This window comes from Apaloderma vittatum, unplaced genomic scaffold, assembly GCF_000703405.1.
Source record: "Apaloderma vittatum isolate BGI_N311 unplaced genomic scaffold, ASM70340v1 scaffold1877, whole genome shotgun sequence".
Lineage (NCBI taxonomy): Eukaryota > Metazoa > Chordata > Aves > Trogoniformes > Trogonidae > Apaloderma > Apaloderma vittatum.
Genome location: NW_009726497.1, coordinates 344 through 25,541, shown reverse-complemented (window position 1 = coordinate 25,541; position 25,198 = coordinate 344). Strand labels below are relative to the sequence as shown.

Sequence of the window (25,198 nt, the reverse complement as noted above, 5' to 3'; positions counted from 1 at the left end):
TCCAGGTATGGGAAGGCAGCTGTTAGGTCCCCCCGAAGTCTTCACTTTTCAAGACTGAACAGTCCCAGCTCCTGCACCCTGTCCTCGTAGCAGAGGTGCTCCAGCCCCTGGATCATCCTTGTGGCCTCCTCTGAACACGGTCCAATAGATCCATGTCCCTCTTATGGTGGGGACACCAGAACTGGACGCGGTATTCAAGGTGGTGTCTCACAAGAGCAGAGTAAAGGGGGAGAATCACCTCTCTTGACCTGCTGACCACGCTTCTCTTGATACGTCCCAGGACACGGCCTTCTGGGCTGCATGAGCGCCCTGCCGGCTCATGTTGAGCTTCTCGTCTATCAACACCCCCAAATCCTTCTCTTCAGGGCTACTCTCAGCCCACTCTGTGCCCAGTTTGTATTTGTGCCTGGGATTGGCCCGACCCAGGTGCAGGACCTTGCATTTTGACTTGTTGAAGCTCATGCAGTTTGCACTGGCCCATTTCTCAAGCCTGTCAAGGTCCCTCTGGATGGCATCTCCAGAGGGATCTTGATCTTTTCTTTAAAGGCTGACCAAAAATGTTAACGTGCCTGTCTCAAATCCTGATTATGACTCTTACCCTATCTTTCTTGAAAGCTTAGTTGCGTCTTTCACTACTAATGATACATCTGTTAGTTTTTCCAGGAAAACCAAGCACAAATGTACAGGATTAATACTTCTCTCTTTATGTTGAGAGTTTTAGAATCATAGAATCATATAGGTTGGAAAAGACCCTTAAGATTGAGTCCAGTCATAAACCCAACACTGCCAAATCTACGACTGAGTCATGACTCGTGAGTGTCACATCTACATGTCTTTTAAAAACCTCCAGAGATGGTGACTCAGCCACTTCCCTGGGCAGTTCCAACACCTGACAACCCTTTCAGTGAAGAAACTTTTCCTAATGTCCAATCTAAACCTCCCCTGGTGCAACCTGGAGCCATTGCAATTTGTCCTTTTGGAGTATGGCATGACTTTTGCTAGAAGTTTGTTGCCACTGCCATTAGCACTGGTCAGAGTTAGTGTCAAGAAAAGTATGGATACCCTGTAATTTGTGGTCTGCGCATTCCCATCACATAATCATGTGTTGAACTTTATGTGGTCACACCTTGATAATTTAATTTTAAATCAGTATAAATCTGTTAACCTTTTAGAGATAAGAAGACATTTTAGTTGTCCATCTAAAACAAAAAATGATAGAAGGTAACTTCTAGGGCAGAAAGTCAAGAAATCAAATGTTTGCTGTACTTGACCTCCCAATGTATAATAATTTTCAGTAATAGAATAAAAATTTACTCTTCCTGGGCTGTGTTTTATTCCGCTGTATATAGACGAGCTGCCTAGGCTGCTTAGCAGAAAACATTCATAGGTTTTTATATTCAGTGACGAATAAAATGACATATGGCTAAATGGGAAATTTCTATCATCAGGACTCGGATGAGTGCTGAAGACTTGTTCTCCAGCGCACTCTCTCCTGTCTCATTTTCCCAGCCTATTTCTTTCTTTCTTCCTTGGGATGCTTATTACAGTCATCTCTGCTTACTGCATGGGTTCAGGATTGTTCTTTGTGCTTTCACGCTGAGCAAGTTTTTCTGCCATGCTTATGTGACCCTAATGAGTGACTCCTTCAGAGTACAGGAAAAAGTGTTCCTTGCTCGCATCGCTGCTACCTTAGCCGGTTCAAGCTTTGCGTTTGCAGGGATGTTCTTCCTGAGCTCGGAGCTCATGAATACCCGGTGATGTTATTCTGTGTATAGGTACCCTTCAAAATGAGGCAGTTGGCAGTTCAAGAGGCTCATTATCTGGGCAGTAACTCTTCAAACCTGTTAAGTTGGGAGAAAATATGTGGTTTTGCAGGGTTGGCGGCCTCTCAGGCAGTTCCTGCTGTGTTTTGAGTCCCTGTCCCAGGACTTTCAAAGAAGAAATTTTCAGCCAAGAAACAGCCCAACCGTGCAATACAAGGCAGAAAAAAGCATTGACCCTAAAGCTGTAATTTGGCAGAGTAACAAGCTCAGGGTTCTGCAGTGGGAAGATGAGGGTAGTCTTTGTGTCACCAATCCTTCTTTTCGTTAATTTTTCAGAATGAGAGATTTACCAAGATTGTGATTTATCATTTCAATGTTGCAGGTTCATGAAAGCTTTAAGTTACGCTTCATTAGATAAAGAAGATTTATTAAGTCCCATTAACCAAAATACACTTCAGCGTTCCTCGTCTGTTCGATCCATGGTTTCTAATGCTACATATGGTAGCTCTGACGATTATATTGGCCTTGCTCTCCCAGTGGATATCAATGAAATATTTCAGGTATGTATGTAATAACTTTTTGGGTTCTTCTGCATTTTCATACTGAAAGGTAATCAGCTGTTGCCTTTCCATCAGACTAGATTAGATCTAAAGAAATGAGGAAAAATTAATGTGATACTTTCCAGGAATGCAGTTTGGAAAACGAGAGTTTCTTTTCTAACACTTTACAGGAAATAGTCTGTTTTGTATTACTAGACAAAGAAATGGCACAGTCTAGGTTAGAAGAGTGTTGAACAATGGTAGCATAAATATGCTGTCATAAGATTATTTTTTTTAATTAACACATAGCTTTTATACTAAAATTAGCATAGTCTCTGGTCACTTGTTAATACCCAGTTAGCCAAGTAATTGATATGTTCCAATGAACGTATGACCAATGTCAACCTTAAATGATGTGCATAATTGCAATTAACTTCCTGCTACCATGATATTGATTAGTTTATTTGTGTGTATGAATCATCATAGCATTGAATTATACTGTCTTTATTTAACCTCACAAATATGTATGTTTAAGTTAAAACAGATTATTTTATCAGTTGCCTTTCTCTTTCTGCTTGGTTAAAACACATTCCCACCTAACAAACTGATGCATCACGAGGTTTAATATTCTGTTAATTATCAAAACCAGGACATGGTCTACATCAAAAGTAAATTAGTGGACTTCCTTGTCTTTAGTTTACTTAGTCTTTGCCTTTCAAATCTACATTACTTTCTTACTAATCTCAAAAAATTACTAAAGCTAGTGCAAAGACAAGATTTTTCTATCATACCTGCTTTTGCCTCATTTCTTCTCTTTTTAGAGTTGAGACACATCTTGACTCTTCAGCATCTTGCAGGCAACATTTTAGATGTCCTAGGTGTTTTTTCCACTGATCTCCCAAAATCTCCAGTGGTGTGGAGTGATCATGAATAGCCACTTCAGGGTCACTAATTTCCTTACAGCCAGCTGCTACTGTCTTAACATTTGCTGACTGTTCAAAAGCCTCGCTTAATAAAATGTTCTTTCACAAATGTGTGTTTTTCTTGTTGACTTTTCTGTAATACTTGGGAGCCAATTCTTAATTTCCTTTTGTGGACAGTATTTTATTTCCTCAAAATCTGTTTTTCCTTTGTGTGTGATTACCACCTGTGCTAATTTTAATTTTCACTTAAATATTCCAGGTAAAGGAAACTCCGTATTTCCAGAAGAAAACCACGCCACCATTTGATGACCGTGGAGCTAGGGTCTTTGCACCTGAAGCAGGAGGTACTGTTTTTGTTGCACTCCTATAATTTTTCTGGTGTTTATTTGTACATTAAGTGGGGTGTTGGATTGTTGGATTTTTCTTCACAGAACAGGTTATTTCTTAGCTGTTAAGTTTTGAGAGCTGTGTTCTGGATTCAGGAGACCCGTCCATTGATTTCCTATTTTATTTAGTTTGAGATAATTGTGGTGTTGCTTCAAAGCCACAGAAGCTTGGCCATGTTCTAATAAATGAAGGTGGAAAGTCTTTATCTCTGATTATAATATGAGCTACTGCTAATCAAAGATTGATAGTGATACTGTGTTAAAAGAAAGTACCAAAATTTAAGCTAAAATAAAATACATATGCCACATATTGAGCTGTTACATTTTGTCTTCCCTTCGATTACATGTGGATTTACAGGAACTAGTAAAAGTATTAAGGTGTGTACTTCAGAAGGTAAATTTTGTCTTTTTGTGATGGTTCTGTGACAGTTGATCAGTGGAGGTGATGGAGCACGGTAGAAGAGAATTGTAGGGCTCTATAATGCCTGACTTCTTCTGGAATGCACTTTCTTTTAACATCAGAGTAATCAGAAATATGTAGGACATCCATATGTGTCCTTTTCAGTAGGACAACTGAAATAAGCATTAAAACTGGTCCTAAAGTAATATAGGAGAGCTATTGTCTTGCCTCCTAGTTAACTGCAACGTTATTACAAGCACTTTGAACATCCAGTTGACAGAACTTACCGATTTTTTTTTTCCTTTTGTTTTACTAGTGTAATATATAAAGCTGATTTTCCTGGAAGTGTGTTTCTGTAGTTTTCTGAGTTCCAGTGTAAAGTAACTCTTGCTCAAAATTGTATTGTTGTCATTTTCCACCCAGGGAGGAGCCTGTCACTCAAGTCTCTTCAGCTTGTTTCTGCTTTTTTTTGTCTAGTTTCTTCCTATTACAGGCATGAAGTTACATTTGTTCAAATTGTGTTTCTGTGTTCTTTGTATATTGTTATACTGATCTTTTTTGATGCTATAAAAAGTGCTTGTATTAGTGTTGAAGTAATGTTAGAATCTAGCACGTATCTGCTTACAGTATGTGTGTTATGAGGTTGAATTCTGACCTTGCAGTGTTTTCCTGCATATGATAAGCTGAGACTAAAACAGGATGTCTGTTTCCCAAATGCTAGTGATCTTGGGAGCTTAACCACTCAAAGGGTCTAGATCTTCACACACCCACACCCTCACAAGCCTTAAAAGGCTCAGAAGGGAGAGCTGAATCGAAATAACATTAGTCGCTTGCTTTTGATTTTTATTTGTTTTTCTCATGCCCAATTGCTTAAATACAGGTCTTCCATCAGGTACAAGTGATGTTGTCAAAAGCCCTTTTCAGATGCTCCGACAGCAGATCAGTCTCACAGAAATAATGAATACCAGCCGCTCGGATGCCTCTCAGTTTTTGGAAAATACAGAGGACACAGGACTGCAGGAGCACACTGACGAGAACTGCCTTTACTGTGTCTGCATTCAAATACTGGGTTATCAGCCTAACAACAAAGTAAACTCTTCATATAGTCGTACAGGTTAGTGTTCCTAGGAAATCAGAGGAATCTGTTGAAGTTGGGATGTAGTTTCTGAAATTTAGTCATCTCCTTAATATTTTGAGATTCAAAGCAGATTCAGAATTATTTTTTCCTAACCTCCTGTGCAGAGCTTGCAGTTGCATGACTTTTTGCAATGTTTTTTTAATAAATAGATAATCCACTAGTGGATGCTTAGTAGGAGTCCTCACTGTTTTGCAGCAATGTTGTACATTCAGCTAGTAGCACACAAAGAGTAACGCTGATGAGGGGCATAATGTAAAAAACATGAGGATTGGCCCAGAGAGGTGAGTCTGAGCTTGAGTTCTGCATGGAGAAGGGATGGCGAAAAATAATCCCAACTCTAGCCTTCAAATTGCATAAAGGGATTACAGGTGCCGCAGAGCCAGGGTCTTGTCAGAGACACGCAGCTGAAGGACAGGAGGCCGTGGTGTAGGAATAAAAATTCCAGTTGAACACGAGGGGAAACTCCTTGCCGTGTAACCTAATCTCCTTTGGACATCAGTCCTGCTTGAGCAAGGGGTTGAACTAGGAGATCTTGAGGAGTCCATTCAGGCCTGTATTTTTCTCTGTTTCTGTTAACTGCAACAATTAAAAGCTTGGATTTTGTTGCTGGAGGCTGTGTATAGTGAAACCTCCCAGAACAGTCTTATTGTCACATCGCTTGATGAAGTCAGAGCCCTTTCTGCACCACCTGTGACAATCTTACGAACAAAAAAATACGCATTTCAAGAGCACCTTTACTATGCTACATAAAATAGAGCTCTTAGCAATATATCTATGCTCTATGTGTGATGACAGTTTTTAGGCTTCTGTCAGTGTCTAAAAGAGTTGAGTATTTTTACTTGCCTGTTTTAAGATTCAAAGAAGTAATTTTTAGACATTTGAAGTATGATTTTGTCCAAAAGCCAACTCTAATTTCGTGCTAGTTTATATGTACAGTACTTAGTGCATCAGTGTCTTGCATACTTACTGTTGTTCAAAAGTAAGAAAAACATTTAAAGTGAGGAAAAGTGTGAATAACAAAGATGCAACATCTTATATCAGATTTTTCAGACATTCCATATAGTGACTGGTGTGGGCAGACCATACACAATCACTTAGATGTGCATTCCTCCAAATTTTCTGGAATTTCAGGCTGCAGTGATGCAGTATCCCATGGTTCAGCCAGCAGCACCAAGAGTACAGAGCTTGTACTAGGTAAGTTTGAAATCCTTATGGTTGTGAGAGACTGTAAGTCTTCAAGTAATTTTTGGTATTGTGGAAAGGTAGTTTTTCATTTAAATATACTGCAATGAAGTAATGCTTATTTTTAAAAAACATTTAAAATTACAACAAAGAACAAAGTAAAAAAGCCAGCTATCGCCAGATGGGAGAACATATTTTTAAACTCTTCACCTTTTACTATACGGCATTTCTGCAGGTTATTAAATATCTCTGTGTCTGACATTGCAAGTCAATTTCTGCACTAGTACTAGTTGGTTTTAATAAAAAAAATACACAGTTTCTTTTTTAGGCTTGTGTTTTACATTTTGAATTGTCATAATTTCTTAGGAAGTAACTTCAGCATCTGATAGAAGCAGAGTAGGTAATCACTCACCCAGTTTGCAACATAATTTAGTGGTAGAGATGGCACTGTTATTCAGTCTTACATTTCCATTTGTTAAATGGTAGTTTACATTTTTAAAAATATTTCTGTGATAAAGTTCCTGGAAATATAGGGAGGTTTTCAATTTTTTTGCTTCAGTGGAAATATTTGTTGATAGTTTAGAGTGCGTATGTATATGAATACATGTGTATGTGTGTTCATGGAATGCTAAACCAGACTTATGTGGCGTAAGATTAGCACAATCATAAGCTGTTCTGTTTAAGTTCCATACTGTTTAACTTGCTTTTTCAGGAGTAAAATCAATCCCAGATGATACACCAGTGTGCAGAATACTTCTGCGGAAAGAAGTCTTACGTTTAGTAATTAATTTGAGTAGTTCAGTAGGAACTAAGGGTCATGAAACTGGACTCCTGACGTAAGTTCAATACATTTAAAATGTGTTAGCAATATTTAGTTGTATGATTTTTCTAAGATAACTTTATCTATGATAACTTTATCTATGTGACTTCTAAAATATTGCCAAGCAAGTATGATTGAAAGTAAAAGCTAAATATATAAATTTTTTTTATATGTTTTTGCTCCCATTCTTTTTAAAATCAGTAATTCAGCTATAGTGGTACTTCATTACATATGCAGTATATCATACATCTGTATTACTGTACCAAATAATATATATAAGATAGGCTGAATAGCAGACTGAGAGTAACTTCTTAAGAAACCAAATCTGATTTGAGCAAGAGTGTAACTACTGGGATGAATTTATAGAAGAAAATCATGTTAAAATATAGGAATATAAATCAAGGGACCGAATGTTATAATAAGACCTATTGCTTTCTGGGCTAGTGGCATTGGAAACTGACATACAGCTGTTTAAAAAGAAATGCAGGTATGGTCATTTTAGTTTTTAAAAAAATGCTTACAAGTAATTAAGTTAGCTTTTCTGTATTTTTTTATTACTGCTGTACATGTGGATGTCAGTTCTTTGATATACCATTCTCTTTCTGCATCTGTTTTAAGACTAGGTGATCTCAGCAGTTCTGTGCAACTTTCATATTATATATTCTGTTTCATCTCATTAATACAGATTTCTTCCAGTTTGGTACAAAATACTGTCTCTTCTGATTTTCCTGCATCAGCAGATCCACACTTTATGACTGTTACTCAGGAGTTTTACCTTGTTAGTGAGGACAATCAAAATCTAACTGAAAGGGTTTTTTTAAAATATGGTGGAAGTCTGTCCAAGACATGTAAAAACTGATTATTTTTTTTTCTGTTTTTCAGAATTAAGGAGAAGTATCCCCAAGCATTTGATGACATATGCCTTTACTCTGAGGTGTCCTACTTGTTAGCACATTGTACTTTTCGACTTCCGTCTCGAAGGTTCATTCAGGAGCTATTTCAAGATGTGCAGTTCTTACAAGTAAGTGGAATGTTCAGATGTATTGAATGCACCAAAATGCTGCCAGCTGGGTGCAGATTTTGTGTTCCAAATAAAAGATGGTTTCAGATGTGTCTTAAAGGAAGCCATTTTATGACTTGTCTCCAGTAAAATCATAGAACTGTGGAATGGCCTAGGTTGGAAGAGATCATCTTAACATTGTCTTTTTCTTTTAGATGCATGAAGAAGCAGAGGCTATTTTAGCAACACCAACAAAACAGCCAGTAATTGATACGTCATCTGAATCCTGACCTCTGTCTCACACAGTGCATTGCGTATAAACTTCTTGAAATCCTAAGACAACTTCGGATTGACTGGATAAAAAGCTTGGAGCATCATCTTCTAAGACCATTCCAGAAGCTACTGGTACCTGAAGACTGAACTGAAAACTTTTTCTTCCTCAACTGCCCCAGTCTTTTGAGCCCCTTGGGGAGTTATAAAACATTACCATAGTTTTAATAATAGTAATTACCAGTATATGCAAGAGCCGAGCACTGAACACCTCCATGAGTTTTCACTTCATTTTCTACCATAAATTAAAAAAAAAAAATGGGACAAGATGCAGAGACATCTTTTTTGACTGACTTCCGATTCTGTTCGAGAAGCAGAACGATGCCTTGCTTTTTAAATCCTGGAGATGCCAGGACTCAGAGAGATGAGGGTGCATTCCATTGCCAGCAACGGGGAGCCGTGCTGTGATCGTGGACACCAGGGGATTAACGTTAGACCTTCTCTGTTGGTTTTTGTACTGTTTATAACACTACTTGGGAGTTTGTAACTTTAGACAGAAAGAAGAGCCTCTGTGAATCCAAGGTTTCCTTTAAGTTATTTTAATGTCACTGGAGTTGTAAGTCATTTTATTAGCAGTCTCTCCAGTTTCATTACATTTACATACGTGTATCTTATCTGAACCAGTTAAGGATTTTCACTACAGTTTGATTTTAAAAATTAACAAATCATTTAAACTTAAAAAGCTGAAATCGGATTGTTTTCCCTGAATGATATGCATGTGTTTGCAGTTTCTACACTCATGCTCATGTAGTACGAATGTTGGTCTTACTCTTAACTAAAATCCTTTTAAAAGCATGATTTTTATCAGCTAAATGAATATTGTATAAACTAAACTTGAAGACATTTAATCATTGCTGCTTCTGTGAGAAGACATAATAAGAATGTTTTCCAAGTTCCCTGGAAACAGCCTTTTGTAAAAAAAAGGGTTGTTTGAGTTTTCAGTGGATGAGAGATCAAGCATCAAATAGTACTAATAATTGTAGTGAAAAGCCTTAAAGTACCAAATTTTGGAGCAGCAGTACTTACCATTTTGTACTGGTGTTTAAGACTTGTTGCAAAAGATAAATGATACAGTGACTGTTAATGACAGAAATAGTTGCCTCTATCACATTACTAGTGAGGTTTCTAAATTAATGAGTGCAAGCTTAAAAAAAATCCCTGTCACTTTTATCATGGATCTAAAGATTCAGAAGCCTTTATATGAAGGTATTATAAATATATGCAAATGTGTATATACAGTAGCATGACCACCTTTGTTAGAATGCCTGTAATAGAAGGGATTGCCCTTTGATTTTGATATAGGTGAATAATTCAGCTGGACTGTACTAAGTAGAACGTATTTTTATCCATTCACTTTTACCATTTTTTATAATTGTCAGATTAATACTTAAGTGAAGATAAGTGAAATTTATCCTGATGCTCATAACTCTGTTTTTATTAGCTGTGCTACTGGGGATTTCAATTAGTAGTCCTGTGAATAGTAAAATGCAATCCTGATGAAATGTAGAATTTATTTGTTCTTATCGGAAATTTCATCCTGCCACATAAGCACTGCTTTGCAGCTATCACTTCACTGATTTTTCTTATGTGCACTGCATACCATCAGGTTCTGGTAAAGCAGATTGTAAGTTGCTGCTCATAGTCAAATTTAGTTCCGAAGTTTATTCTTTCACTAGTTCCCACTGAAAGAAGGAGCAAAAAGAAATTGATTCGCTGGTTCTGTGCTCAGTGACACAAATAAGTCATCTGTGTGTCAAGGCATGTTTGAAATGCTCTGAAAACATACCACACCAGTAAGTATTGGATTTCTCTGGTTGTAAGATATAAATACTTCTGTAAAACCAAATTGTCAGTCACAGTAGACCAAATAGTGGTATAAACTCCAAAGGAAATAATGTAGTTTTCCCAAAAATGGGGCTAGCATATCTTATACAGTAGTTTCAAACACTACCTCAGTTAGGCTAGAGTACAAGAGATTTGTTTTAATAACTAAATGGGGTTACATCAAACAACTCCATGTTATTTTTCTGCAGTTAAAGCAAAATAAACAAGTTTTATCACCTGTATTTAAAAAAACATTTTTGTTCATTTGTTTCCAGTTTAACTCATAGCACTTACTATAGAAAGCATCGTAGGAATGCCTCTGGTTATTAAAAGGTAAGCAAAAGCAACGCCAATACACTCGAAAGAATCTCCGTTGTGAAATGCTTATGTGTTCTCAAGTACTCGCTTCTGTGGGGATCTATGAAAACAGAAACTTGATGTACAGATTATGGCTGCAAATTCAGTTATAAAACGGGATTTTATTTTCTTTTCTGAAAGTGTATGAGTGTCAGTAGATTTCAACAAGTGTGCATCAAGGTTGTAAATTCTGTACTGTACATAACATAAAACATTTCTAGAATTAATTTACATATTTCCATTAAGCTGATGTTAATGTTTCATTTTAATTGGCAAATGAAGGGATACTGTTATTGAAGGAATTTGATATTGCCCTAGTTATAAACTGTGAATTTATGATTTTTTTTTTTCCTGAAAATATCCCTTTCCAAGTGTATATTTTGGAGTTTTATTTGCTTCATGATAAAACCTCCAAAGAAAACAGTAGTAAATAAAAAATGCACTTCTGTTAACCCTGATAAAGAATCCTTCTCCTAGAAAGGTTTGCAAGGGAAGCTGACAGACCACCTGCTTCGTATTTCCCCTGTCTGAATGATTGGTGATGCTGTTGAATAAATGGTAAAGCACAGAGCATTCACTTACACTGTGTACAGACACAGTTTGGCTGCTGTGGCAAAGAAAACTCCTGACTGATTTAGCATGCTGGCACAAAGTACTCATCTCTAAGGCAAAAGAGCCTTTGCAGGAAGGAGACACTGGCTGTGAAACCAGTCCCAGTTTGTCTGCCGCGCTAGCTGGCTGTTTTTCTTAGTCTGTTTTCATAGCCAGTGGGTAGGGATGTCACTTTCCCTGAGGCAGGGAGTTAATAAAGGAGATTCCCCGGGGTTCTGCTCCTTTCCACCGAGTTGGGAGGAGGACACAAAGCTGGGTGGTGCCCGTGTCCTGGAGAGGGAGAGACCTTTTCAGCTGAAGGTCAGAGATGCAGAGTGCTCGCAGCTGTCGTGGGCATCATTTGGAGCTGGAGGTGGTTCGGCTTTGAGGTGCTGAACTTTTATGTAGGACCCCCAGTGTGTTGTGCTTGAAGCAGTTGCATTTCCTTCTCAGATAGTTCTCACCCGACCTGATGCACGTACCCTAAATGTGCTGTCATTGGGGTCTTGTTGTTTTTTCACGAGACACAAAGTGCTAAAAGTATTCGGTAATTTGGGGTGCAGTGGCTTGGCAACCTGAGGTAGGCTGCCCTCCTTTCTTTGGTCTTATATTTAAATATATATAGTGCTCTTGAATGAGAGTTGGAATTTGCAGCAAGAGACTGAAAAAACCCGTAGCATCTTTCCTAGGTGCCTGAAGAAAAAGAGAGCTGTTTGAGAAATAGGTAATAATCAAAGCCTGTTGAGAGATGAAAGAGTTATTACTGCTTCTTAGTCTATGTCCAAGTCTTGGTATTTGGCTGTTTGGGCTGCAGGAAGCTGGTGTTGCCTGGTAAGAGAAGATGAGCTCAAACTGAGCCCTCACAGCAGGAGATTTTCTTGCCAGGCTTTGGGTCATCTCTGAGGTTTCTGCTCGCCTCCCAGCAAGGACTGCACAGAAGTCCTGTTACTCCGAGCTTTGCTGCAACCAGCTGAAAGCAGGTCCTGTAACTTTTTTTAAGTTATAATTATATTGTCGTGTGCTTATTGAAAGTATGCTAGGTTAGATTAAAATATGAGAGCTGCAAAACACCTTTGGGAACGTGCTAGGAACATGTTGCTATTTTGCTAGAAGCCCCCCGTCTCCTTGTTTTTTTGCTTAAATCCTAATTCTGTTTCCCTGAATAGTTTTTTGTTTTCAACAGATGTGTATGTTCAGTAAAGAATGGGGATTTTCTTGGGACTGTTTTTGTAATGCAGATGGACAGCAATGCTATGGCATGCAGAAATTGCACATTTTGCTTGAGTTGCTTTGTAGAATACACTATTTGATTTGAGAATTTTATTTTACACCAAAAAAGTGTAATAGGCCATTTTGCCACTGAGTAAGGTGTTTCAGCACAAGATAATGTCTTGAAGGGAAAAGGCAGACATTTGGTAGATTTAACGGAAAGATTTTTTTCACAATACTGGGCTGTCAGCATCCCTAAAACTGCATTACAAGAGATTATCTAAATTAATCATTTTAAGGAGGTATGGGGATCAAGGAAAATCTCAAGACTTACTCTCGCTGTCCCGTGTGGTCTTTTTTATTTAGTAATACGCTGCTACATATTTGGAGGTTCTAGTGTTTGTAGGTCACTGAACAGACATTGAAATCTGATTTATATTGTATACCTGTAACATAGAAAGAAAAAGTATTTATATATTTTCCGTAAGAATATTGCATTGAGCTGTGTATAATTTAAACAGAGGCTTGTCCCAAAATGGTATTGCCCACCTTGATTTTTTTTGTATTATTTTTTTTTTTTTGTATGGTGTGTACAGTTCATGTCAACGGGCATTAAAAGCCTCCTGAAGCATAATCTTATCAAAGGGATGCATTGTTAATAAAATGTACTATAAACTTCTTATAGTTGTTCTGGTCTCATATGTATCTCTTAGCACTCTTAGGGTTGGAATTTTATTTATATTTTTAAGTTACTGATTAACTAGAGCTTTCCAAATAAACATTTGTCAAAAATGCATTTTACATTACTTCTTTTTTAAGATGTCATATAAAAAAATAGAAGGGGGCTCTTTAATAGGTTGTATACTTTTTATTTTTTAAAAAAATAGCATACCGATAACTGAGAATAATCTTCTGTGGTTGTTTAAGTATTAGCATTTCAACAACAGCTGCAAAAGTTGAACTATAAACAAAGGAAAAAACACCAAAAAAAATTAAAAGTTTACAGTTTTGAAGACATTTGACAACTGATGTGAGACTGATGTCTTACATATAAAAAATACACACGCCTCTCCACCCATGCAAAAATACTTTTCTCATCTAGTGCCTGGGCTGCACCCTCTGCTGGGTGTGCAGGCGTTCTCCTCCCTGGGAACCCTGCACAGGTGTGCTTTTAGGCTTTTGATGAACCACCAGGGCCAGCAAGCGGAAAGGTTTGTAGGCAGAGAGGAATGAACTTCTTGCCTTGCCCAGCAGCTGGTACCTGGAGAAGTGTCTCCTTGTTTCCAGGTTATGACATTTTCATTGGTGCAGGATCTCCCCCAAGAGACCAGGGGGGCTGAGGTGGGGACTCCCAACAGGCACGGCTGTCACATCTCCCTGCCCTCGCACCCCTCCGCTCACTCCCCGGGATCAGTAGCTGCGGCTGGGCCCCAGGCACAGCGGAGTTCTCAAAGCAGATGTTACATCTGTGCCCTGGAGTGGTGAATTCCTGCCTGCTGAAAATTAAAAAGTTTGATGGGATAATCTGACTTTCTTGGCTGACTTCTATATCAGAATTACTCAGATGTGTAATTCCTGACTGAGGATACTTTTCAAACCTTCATAAATAAACAGGCCTTTTTTTGGTGTTGTTTTTTTTTATTTCTGAAATGCACAGCTAGGACGTTTTATTTTGGTATTGGCACAGCAGCTTCCTGCTGTTTATTGGCCTTTTTTCCAGCAGGAAAGCTTCTGAACTACACGAGTGCATGTGATGAAATGCTTTGCAGAAAGAAATGTTCTGCTGTGGCATGAAACTTTCAAAATCAGTAACTCCAAGAAGAGTATAACATAAAGGGAGGAAAAGTTTCTCTGGGATGTCCTCATCGAGCAGCATCAGCCTCTTCTCTTACTTCTGTATTCTCTGGCCAACTACAGCTGAGCTAAACCTGACCAGACAGGCTTCCTTACTCAGCTGTCTGAAGGCTGAAAGGAAGGACCCTACTGCATTTTTTATTATTTTCTTACTCAAGCAAATCTGTGTGTGACTGGCATGTGGGCACAGCCCAGGGTGTGTTGGCCGGATGCCTGTAACCACAGCCAGCATCTGTGTCCTTGTACCTTTATGCTTCACCTTTGCCTGCCCAAAGACTTTTCTCTCGTTTGGCCTCGGTGCTTGTCTCAGCCACAATCTATGTTAAGGTCTTGCTGCTTTTCCTGTTGCAACACACTTCATGGACATTACAACGATATCGATAAGCAACAGTATAAAACTTACATGTGGTTCACTACCAAAAACTCATTCCTGTCTGCAGCTTTCAGGACGTGCGATTAGCTAGTTAAGCATAGAGGACTTGGGTAACGGACATTGTAGTAACTAGCTGAAGATTAAATTGTAACATTGTTTTCCTCCTGGGAACTGCTTATTCTATGCTCTTGAGTAGAAATCTTTTATTTGTGAAAGATTCCAGACAGGATCGTAATTAGCCATAAACAAAGAGTTCCTTGTGCACTAAGGAGGTTAATCTGATGAGGCTTTCGGATGTAAGTCCAACTATTCTGCTTCATTAAAAATGCAGAGATTTTTAAAATTACAATGCTTAAAGTCAGAAGGGGGGACCAAATGTACTGCTAATTCCTGTCAGGATTCTGCGTGTTACAATAATTTAATACATTCAAAAGTAATGGAAGGCCTAGCTGATAGCCGCCTGAATATGAAGTTATTCCAACTAGGATTCATACACCTGGCTGGCTGGGGTTTGCTACCCCGGTGCAGGGGTTAATGCCAAGAGAAGTTGTAAGCGGAGAGACTGTGCCTGGTAACACCTCTACAAACTGCTGTCCTGCTGGGAAAACTGTTCCTTTCTACATAACACCCCCGAGTTCCTTTGTTCAGTTAAGAGGATTTCATTTAGGATTTTAAAGGGTCATTCTTCCAGGCAGAGAAGGCAGAAGTGGGAGGAGCTGCAGTTACCAGCAGTGGGAGTGGCAACCCACTAGCAGGGGCCTGGATTACAGAAAAAACAAGTCTGTTTTCTGTGCTCTTTCACCCGCTCCGTGTAGTTAGAGAACAAAAGCACGATGATCACTGGATTTTGGTGGACAGGGTAGGGCCCCTAAAGAAGTCAAAGTTCCTTCTAATTTTTCAGTAATGCACCACATTGAATGCAAGTGAGAGTCAAAAACACAACACCCACTCCCTGACAGCCTGTGCAACGCTACTGGGCTGAGGCAGACTCCAAACCTGGGCAGGGCTGCATACGCAGCTGCAGGACGCACACTGGCTGGGCTGAGGGCGAGAGCCTGAATAAATCTTTAATCTCTGCAGAATGTTTGTTGCATCCGGTTACAAGAAACTCCCGTGATCTAACCTTCTACATACTGCAGGCCAAAAGAACAGCCTGTAAATCTTATATAATGCCCGTAACTTATGATAAAATTTATGAATGCTATGTTCATCATTCCTGTGCACGAGTCAGTATTTTGAAACTAATCCTGAAGCAAGAGCTTTGCAGCAGTAACACAAGTAGGGCAGCTGTGCCTGTGAAAGCCTTCATCAAAAGAAGCTGTGGTTTTAGAAATTCTTATTTAAAGTGTGTAACCAAACACTGGATGGACTCAGCAGAGGCGAGTACATCAAAGCCTCCTCCCTAGGCAGTGCACATCTGTTTGTGAAATGTATCTCAGACTGGTCTTTCTGCCAGTTGTTTCTGTCAGCATTGAGGCAGCATCTTCATTAAAAATATCAAAGCAGTAGTGTGGCTGGTACAGCACTACCGACAGTTCTGGCGTGCTTGCCTCTAGTGTCTCCGGTAGTTGACAAGGATCACATTCAACTGTAAGATGAGAAGAATAAGAAAAATTTTCAAACCAAGTTTGAGTCTGAGGTATAGGTGTCAGTATAAATCCTCTCTCTTCTTTTTTATTAGGGTAAATCCAGGAAGAATTGTGACCATCAATCTTATTTTCTGTTGGCGTTGGAGACAACTGGCTCCATGGATGTAGTTTCTGAGCTTCAGCCTTGTTGTCCACTGCTAGCACATCAGGAATGCAGTCACTTATTTTCAGTACTTTCTCAGAACCAATCTACAAGAGATTCATGGAACAAAAAAATTAGTCAATGGAAGAAGCCCAGAGTAAAGGAAAGGGACTGATTACTTCAAGCACTTCTAATGGTGTCTTACAGGGTATTTTTAGTTTGGATTTGTCAAATAAATGAACAGAATTTGAAGGAATACGTAGGTACAGAATATTCAATGGAAGATGTTTTATGTGGAATTTATCAGAGTATTTATTTAAGAGATTTCTCTTTTAAGTAAGTTCAATATGACTACATCAGAAGAGGGAACCACGCCCCTATAGAGACTGCCAGGTTTCAGGTGAACCACCGCCAACAGGAAGGCAGCGCCGTGGCCTTCTCGATTGTACAGAGCCCTCCCTCTAGTGTTCACTGCGCAACAGCAGCAGCCAAACACGGCAGCAGCCGCACCATTGTCAGGCTGAAACGCTCCTCACTTTGAGACCCCCGTGCAGGCAGCGGCGTGGAAGCAGCAGCTCACAGTCCGAAGGGCCTGCAGAAGTTGGAGGCTTTTTGCCAGGGCTTTTCTCCCAGACAGACCCGTCAGTGCCTGGCAGAACCCCTCACACCCTACCCAGGGCCAGCAAGTGCATCATCATCACCCTGCTGTGCAGAGATGTGCTGGGGCAGGATGGGTGGGCGGACACAGTTCACAGGCTGCAGGAGACTAAGTGCAGTGTCACCGGGTCTGATGTGCTCAGACAGTGCTGGTTTTGAACAGTAAGGCCAGAAGAATGTTGTACAAAACGAGTTCATTCATTCTCCAGCGGCACCTTCACCTTTTGCAGTAGCAGACTGCAGAACAGAAACTGATCACTGCAGTCCAATGAATACCCAAAGGAGAATTTTCTACTAAATTATGATATTAAATTATGTTAATTTCTGTATAATGACTGTCAACCATTTTTAAATGTAGAATCATAGAATTGTCAGGGTTGAAAGGGACCTTGAAGATCATCTAGTTCCAAACTCCCCTGCCATGGGCAGGGACATCCCCCCACTAGATCATGTTGCCCAGAGCCCCATCCAGCCTGGCCTTAAAAACTTCCAGGGACGGGGCTTCCACCAACTCTCTGGGCAACCTGTGCCAGTGTCTCACCACCCTCATGGGGAAGAACTTCTTCCTAGTCAACACACACAAAAAAAAAATAAATTCTCAAACTTAACTAATCATAGAAAAACTAAAAATATTAGATTTTAAATAATTTTACCTTAAACTCTTTGAATGACAGCACTTTGCTCTTGTTAGGACTAGGTATTACAGGACAGCAACACTCCTTCACCCTGGAAATAAGAAAGCAAAACAAATCCCATTTTTGTTCTCTCATCACAGAATGGGCTACCAGCAGAAGCCACGAGTAAATGTGCGCAGGAACAGTAGCAGCTGATGAGTGTCTCAGAAATGCTGTAACCCAAATACTTAAAAACATCCGCACAGTTGGACAGCCAAAGGAAAAAAGTGAATGAATGGGGTCTTACAACAGGCTGGAAGCAACAAGTTGCAGCTGCAGTTTGTGAATTATGCTACTCATGTTCTCTGTCCACAACAAAAAAAATGCATTATAACTTACCACTTCATCTTCCAGGGGCATATAGCTGCTACTAGTGATGGAACTACCACTATCAGGACTAGAAGGTAAAGCATGTTTGCTGTGAAAGAAAAATAATTTTAAAATTCGTTTTCAACTTCTCATCTGTAAAAGTCCATACAGCCCAAGTTTCAGGGATAAAAATAACATCAAGCCCATGTGGGATACCTGCCACCAACTCAGCAGTAAACATGTATGGTTTGTGTTTGCCAAACAGTTCGGCTGGAAGCTCTGGGATAGAGCTGCAAGTCTTTTCCTTTATCAAAATTAAAAGCAATCTAGTAATGATTCAATCTTCCCTCATGTTGGCACCTTGACTGTAAGGGTAAATTTCCAAAAGCTAAGACTATGATAACTTTGCTTAACTATTTGGTTTAGCTTTTCAATACCCAAAGAAGACAGATTTTTTACCATGAGATGTCAATGGAACATCTGTACCTCCACTGTGGATGGACTGTAGCAAGACAGACACTACACAAGAGTCTATGCTCTCCTAGGACTTACGCTGACATAAGAATTTCAGTGTTTCCTCCTCATTGAAAGGCTCAGCCTTGAGCTACATTTTTGACAAACATATGAGGCTATAATAAGCAGGCCAAGGAGTTTGCATGTCCCTACCACACACCACAACCAGGAATGATCAGGTTACATTCTCCTTTTATCTTTTCTGGGTTAATTAAGCCTCATCTGGATTCCCTGCGTGGCTATACAAACGTCAGTGCTTGCGTAAGAGAAGGCTGGCTCATGGAGCTGGGACACAGGTGTAAGAGGCAGGACTAACAGCCTGTGTGAGGGTACCAAGACGTTTCAGATACTGCTCTGCTAGTTAGCCTAAAACATCTGAGTCTCCTTCTGTGAGCCAATGCTTTGGCTTTTGCTCCCCCTTCACTTCCATCCCCAACAAATTTTTCAAAATCAGGAATCTTTGATTTGGATCACAAGTTGGGCAACCACAGCTGCTGAGTGGTATTTTCAAGGGAACAGAACAACAGGCAAGTGATTTCCTGTTCTGCTTCGGTCAGCAAATCTGCCCAGATAGTGAACTGCAGTGCTCAAACCAGTAACCTTTTCTTACTGACTTATGAGGGAGTCAACTTGACAATGGAATTAAAGATTGATGAGAATAAGAGTAAACATCAGAATTCAAGAGTCCACACAGAAATTACCTATTTGCACACAGGTCTGCATTTCTTCCCATAATAGGAAAACTACTTAATCCCAAAGACAATTCCTCAATGCATTCTAGCAAACAGAACTCACTAGTCATGTAAATATGCATATATTTCCCAGAAAGATATAAGATGTAAGTAAGTGTGTAAAATCATCTTCATTCTAAAAAAACCCCAAAACATAGCTACTTAAAAGTATCAAAATGTTGTCTTGGTATGCATATTTGATTTCTTAGTTGGATTCTCTCTCAAGTGCACACTACATGGAGAGAGAGTGCACATTACATGGAGTTAAATGTTTTCTCTTGATAAAGGAAGATTAGTCTAATCTTTTAAATCATCCCATCCTTCTGCTGGAAGATAAATTTTCCACAGACAATACTCACAGTTAAAAGGTGTATCTATGTATCTGAAGTTAACAATGGGAGTCTCTCCTCCACCTGTATATGCTTTAACCACGAGTTTGTACTTTGTGTTTGGCAATAGGTGCTTCACAGTGTAACTCTTTTCTTCCGGGTTTTCAATTGTGTATTTACACAGCACTGAATTATCTAAAATGGAACAGGTAAGACAGAATCATGGAATCACAGAATCTTCACAGAATCACAGAGTGGTTTGCGTTGGAAGGGACCTTAAAGACCATCTAGTTCCAAGCCCTCTGCCATGGGAAGGGACACCTCTCATTAGACCAGGTTGCTCAAAGTCCTGTCCAGCCTGGCCTGCCCCCAGGGAGAGGGCAGTGTGTTTTCCTTTTATCTAACCTAAATCCACACTCTTTTTGTTTAAAACCATTAACCTATAGGACATGGGTTAATGATTTTAAACCGTTTAAAAAAAAAAAAAAAGAGGTATCTCTCCTTCTTTCATATAAGCCTCCCTTCAGTATTGAAAGGCCACAATAAGGTCTCCCCAAAATGTCAGGAATTAACTGACCACTGAAATAACAGAACATTTGCAACACATCTTTGTAACTTGCGTATGTTCTGACAAGGATGATGCATCCTGACTCATTGCCACCAGGCTGAACTCACATCCCTTCTAACTGGACTATTCACAGCTTAAGTCAAGTTCTTTGAGGATAATCAACAGCAAGAAATCTCTGCCTGAAATAAAACTCTTTTGCCTCTCTATTGCGCAACTCCCAGACCCTTGGGGGAAAAGGGTTAGCTTATTCCTTCTTTTCCCAGTCACACCCTTTTTCTGCTAGCTCAGACAAGCTGGGAAGCAGGAAATTTTCAATTTAATATCTTTAACTGGGAGCAACTGCAGAATTATGGTACTTCGGTGGTTAGTTTAGTTCTGATAGGAACTCCTACATAAACCTCCTTCAGTTCAAACTAAGCTTTTCAGCCTGGTACTAATCTAATCAGCAGAAGGCTCTGACACAGGACATGACCCAACTGGAAGAAGAGGCAAGTGAAAAATATATCTTTGAACATGTTGGAAACATCTGAAAATTATAATGGAGCAAAGTCATCTGGAGTAGTTTTGAGTGTGGAGCAGGAAGATCGGATAAAAAAATTTAAACATGGCTTTGTGCCACCCCGCAGCTCAGTTCCGCTGAAGGAATTCTCCTGTAGAGCTCAACCACAAATACTTTCACTATAAAGAAATTTAAATTGAGAATTTACACAGTGCTCCAATTCCGAAGGAAATAAATTGTATCCCATCTGTTTCTAAAATACCTCAAATCCTAGTAAAACTAACATGCTTCCTATGACTTTCATCCAAGAAGACTACAAACAGATGTTTTCAAAATTCATCCAGAACTCAGGATTACAAGAGGCAGAAACCTGACTCCTCCTACAGTACTGCAAGAATCTTTTCTGGAGCTCACACTGGAGTTAAAAGGAGGAACGGACAACGGGACAAGGGCTATAAATATGTATAAAGACAGGATCCACTTCCACCCAATAGCACCTCAGACATTAACAAGGCATCAAAAGCAGCAGGTGTTGAAATCTACATATTGCCTAATGAGCCAATTTGCCTGCCTAATGTGAACTTCCCAACAGGCTGCAGTACCAAGCAACAGCTACAAAGTCTTTTACCTCTATCAACAACACAACTTCCTAACCCTAGAGCTCAGTCACCTGGAAGAACATGTTTTTTGGACCCTTTCAAATTGCAGTCCTCTTGTATAGGTGACACATAAACATGGTACCCTCTTACAAAGCCAGGTTGTGATTCATTTGTGGGATAAGAATCCCAAGACAGTGTTACTTCATTGAAAGTCAGTTCTTCTTCTTCCACGACAGGGTCCAACGGAGGAGCTGGAAGAAAAGAAATTCAAATTTAACTTGCCGTTATTCTTCAAGAATCTTTACCTTCTCACTTGAAACATGTCTAAATTTTTATATGATATTTCTGTTTATATCTCACTTGTATTTATAAACTGAACAAAGCCAAAGTGTGCCACCAAAATTACCAACTCCACAGAACCTTTATGCCGTTCACGTTACACATAAAGCAGGGACTGCTAATCACAGCCTTTTTTAGCTTTTCTAATTGACTCCACTTGGTCATTACACTAGTCCTCAATGTGGCACTGAGCTAATCCTCAGCGTAGGGCTGTGTGCGTTGTTGCACAACATTTAAGTGCAACAGCTAGCTGCAGGAGGAAGGCTGTGGTTCTCCTGTTTGTGACAGATGAATTTAGCAAATACACAAACCCTAACCATGCTGCCAACTTACGTAGCTCCCTGACATAACCAGTCTTCTTCTCCAGTAAAGAGGCGGTATTAGCAACAGATCCATGGATGTTGAAGTTGTATCTCACACCCGGGACAAAAGCAGCTAGAACATAGTGGAATTGATTACAAAAATAGTTTATGGTTTGGTTTTTGGTTTTACTTTTACTTAACTGCTTCCTACAGAGGTCTATAATCCATAAGAAATCTTCTTTGTGTGCTATTGTACTCTTAAGACAACTGAAGGAGACACGGTAAACAATTTTTTAGTGTGCATAATGTGAATTGAAGACATTTATTCTATGTGAAAGAGAGAATTGAGGAGGGTGTTAAATATTTTTTTTGTTGCCCTGGAGTGTTCAAGATGAATGCACAATAGAGTCCAAACACATCCAAGAGAAAGGTAATTCCATTTCTGTTTCTGGCACAGGCAAAAGTAATGTTTTGGACTGTTTAATGTAGACACACACCCACGTGTCAGGATTCCATGTTATGCTCAGTGACATCCACTCCAATTCAGGTTAACCAAGTGCAGCCTGACTGAAGAACACTACAACACATTTTATCACGTGTTACCATGCTCTCCTTCGTTAAGTACACAGGCTCCCATGTGTTTGTACAAAGTGCAGTTCCTTTACTGAGTATTGAAATGTGTTCATACAAATTTTGTTCAAACATGTTTCATTCCAAATTGAACTCTCAGCTTGAGAGACTCCAGGAAGGCTGTATTCGTGCAGCTGTGGAAGTCCATCAGAGCAAGACAACCAGAAAGGATTTAGGTCTAATGGACACCACTGGGATAAAAACCACAACTGGTCCTAAGCAAGAGACACATTATTTGTGGCACGCTGACAGCACTAAACCTCACTACATAGTGTGTATTAAATTGCCCAAACCTAAACTTATGACCTGTCTTACAGATAAAGTAGAGCTCCACTTGCATCTCTCCTGCTAAAAGATTTTTAACTCCTTCATTAGTCTCACTGTCCTCTTTCAAGATGTTACTACAAACTACTAAGATTAGTTGGTTTTTTTCTAAAGTACTATGATGACTTTCCAAAATACTATGCTGACTTCCAAAGCTTAATGATGCTGGCACCTTTGTGAAACATAATGCCACGTCCTTGAAGAATTACACCCACACTGCACAGACTTCAGCATTCTACAGGGTTTGTTTCCTAAATGCGATTTGTGCTCACAACATGAAACACTGCTACACAGACATCAGAATGAAAAATTGTTCAGCTTTTACCTGAGGTGATCAGAGCATTGGAAGTGTTGGCCTCAAATTTCTCCCACTGCAAATCACATGGCTGCAACATCGGAAAGTTACACCAATCAATAATGTAACTGTCATATATATGTCTGGGCTCCCAGGAAATAAAAATGCCACCATCTCTACCATTAACCTGTTCTTCTTTAAGCTCTGTGGTGCCTAGGAAAGAATAAAACAGATTCTCTATTATTTTCCTGCTAGAGACCTCAGATTCATAAATGAAGATCAATATAGTTTCTATGCTAAGCTGTTAAAAAAAAAATTGTGAGGGGAGAGGGGCCCAAGAAAGCTGCTGCTTAGTATTCAAGGATCACTTCCTTCCAGCCCAGGAGCAATCCATCCCTAAAAAGAGGAAGGTGGGCAAGTATGCCAGGAGGCCTGCATGGATGAACAGGGAGCTCCTTGGACACTATTAATCGTAAAAAGAAAGCCTACGGAGGGTGGAAACAGGGGCAGGTAACCTGGGAAGAATATAAAGAAGTTGTCTGAGCAGCCAGGGATAAGGTTAGGAAAACTAAGGCCCAGATAGAATTAAATCAGGCTAGGGACATCCAGGATAACAAGAAAAGTTTAAGTGTGTCAGTGACAAAAGGAAGAACAAGGAAAATGTGGGCCCTCTCCAGAAGGAAACAGGGGACCTGATCACAGGATATGGAAAAGGCTGGGGTACTCAACAACTTTTTTGCCTCAGTCTTCAGTGGCAAAGGCTCTAACCACACCATCCAAGTTTCAGAAGGCAAGGAAAGGGACTGGGAGAATGAAGATTCACCCACTGTAACAGAAGACCAGGTTTGAGACCATCTAATGAACTTGACGGTGCATGAAGTTCAACAGGGCCAAGTGTAAGGTCCTGCACCTGGGTTGAGGCAATCCCAAGGGCAAATACAGGCTGAAGCAGAGAGCAAATTTAGAGCAGCCCTGAGGAGGAGGACTTGGGCGTGTTAGTTGATGAGAGGTTCGACATGAGCCAGCAGTGTGCACCTGCAGCCCAAAAAGTGAACTGTGTCCTTGGCTGCATCAAAACGAGTGTGACTAGCAGGTTGAAGGAGGTAATTCTCCCCCTCTACTCTGCTCTGGTGAGGCCCCACTTGGAGAAATGTATCTAGTTCTGGAGCCCACAGTATAAAAAGGACATAGATCTGCTGGAGTGGGTCCAGAGGAGGACCACAAAGATGAGTAGAGGGCTGGAGCACCTCTGCTATGAGGACAGGCTGAATGAGCTGGGGTTATTCAGGTTGGATAAGGGAAGGCTCCGGAGAGACCTAATAGCAGCCTTCCAATACATGAAAGGGGCTTACAGGAAAGCTGGGGAAGGGCTTTTTACAAGGACCTGTAGTGATAGAACAAGGGGCAATGGCCTGAAACTGCAAGAGGGTAGATTTAGATTAGATATAAGGAAAAAATTCTTCACCGTAAGAGTGGTGAAGCACTGGAACAGGTTGCCCAAGGAGGCTGTGGATGCCTCATTCCTGCAAGTGTTCAAGGCCAGGCTGGATGGGGCTTTGAGCAACCTGGTCTACTGGGAGGCAGGTTTCCCTGCCCACAGCAGGGGGCCTGGAACTAGATGATCTTCAAGGTCCCTTCCAACCCAAACCATTCTATGATTCTATGACCTGTTGGAGCAGGGCCAGAAGAGGGCCGCAAAAAATGATCGGAGGGCTGGAGCACCTCTCCTGTGAAGACAGGCTGAGAGAGCTGGGGCTGTTCAGCCTGGAGAAGGCTCCAGGGACACCGTATAGCAGCCTTCCAGTACCTGAAGCAGACTACAGAAAAGCTGGGGAGGGACTCTTTATCAGGGAGTGTTGTGATAGGACAAGGAGCAACGGTTTTAAACTAAAGCAGGGTAGATGTAGATTAGATATGAGGAAGAAGTTCTTTACTATCAGAATGGTGAGACACTGGCACAGGTTGCCCGGAGAAGCTGTGGCTGCCCCCTCCCTGGCAGTGTTCAAGGC

General features: G+C 40.2%; 2 protein-coding genes across 2 annotated transcripts in view; one reads left to right on the top strand and one right to left on the bottom strand.

Moving 5' to 3' along the window:
* The window catches only part of RICTOR (RPTOR independent companion of MTOR, complex 2), a 58,614-nt gene extending 49,868 nt beyond the window's left edge, over positions 1 to 8,746 (top strand). Inside the window, exons 29-35 of the mRNA XM_009873287.1 lie at positions 2,146 to 2,323; positions 3,485 to 3,569; positions 4,892 to 5,125; positions 6,191 to 6,343; positions 7,044 to 7,167; positions 8,034 to 8,172; positions 8,367 to 8,746. Coding sequence (XP_009871589.1) covers positions 2,146 to 2,323; positions 3,485 to 3,569; positions 4,892 to 5,125; positions 6,191 to 6,343; positions 7,044 to 7,167; positions 8,034 to 8,172; positions 8,367 to 8,441 — 988 coding nt within the window. The 3' untranslated portion in view covers positions 8,442 to 8,746. The remainder of the gene's footprint in view (positions 1 to 2,145; positions 2,324 to 3,484; positions 3,570 to 4,891; positions 5,126 to 6,190; positions 6,344 to 7,043; positions 7,168 to 8,033; positions 8,173 to 8,366) is intronic.
* A 7,331-nt stretch (positions 8,747 to 16,077) lies between these two features.
* On the bottom strand, positions 16,078 to 23,402 carry LOC104276836 (oncostatin-M-specific receptor subunit beta-like; the record flags this gene model as incomplete). The annotated part of the gene is made up of 7 exons (XM_009873288.1): positions 16,078 to 16,527; positions 17,731 to 17,803; positions 18,091 to 18,169; positions 19,664 to 19,828; positions 21,371 to 21,550; positions 21,972 to 22,073; positions 23,220 to 23,402. Coding segments are annotated over 7 exons (1,232 nt in total), but the record flags the coding sequence as incomplete, so codon positions are not given.
* Between the last annotated feature and the right edge of the window lie 1,796 nt (positions 23,403 to 25,198).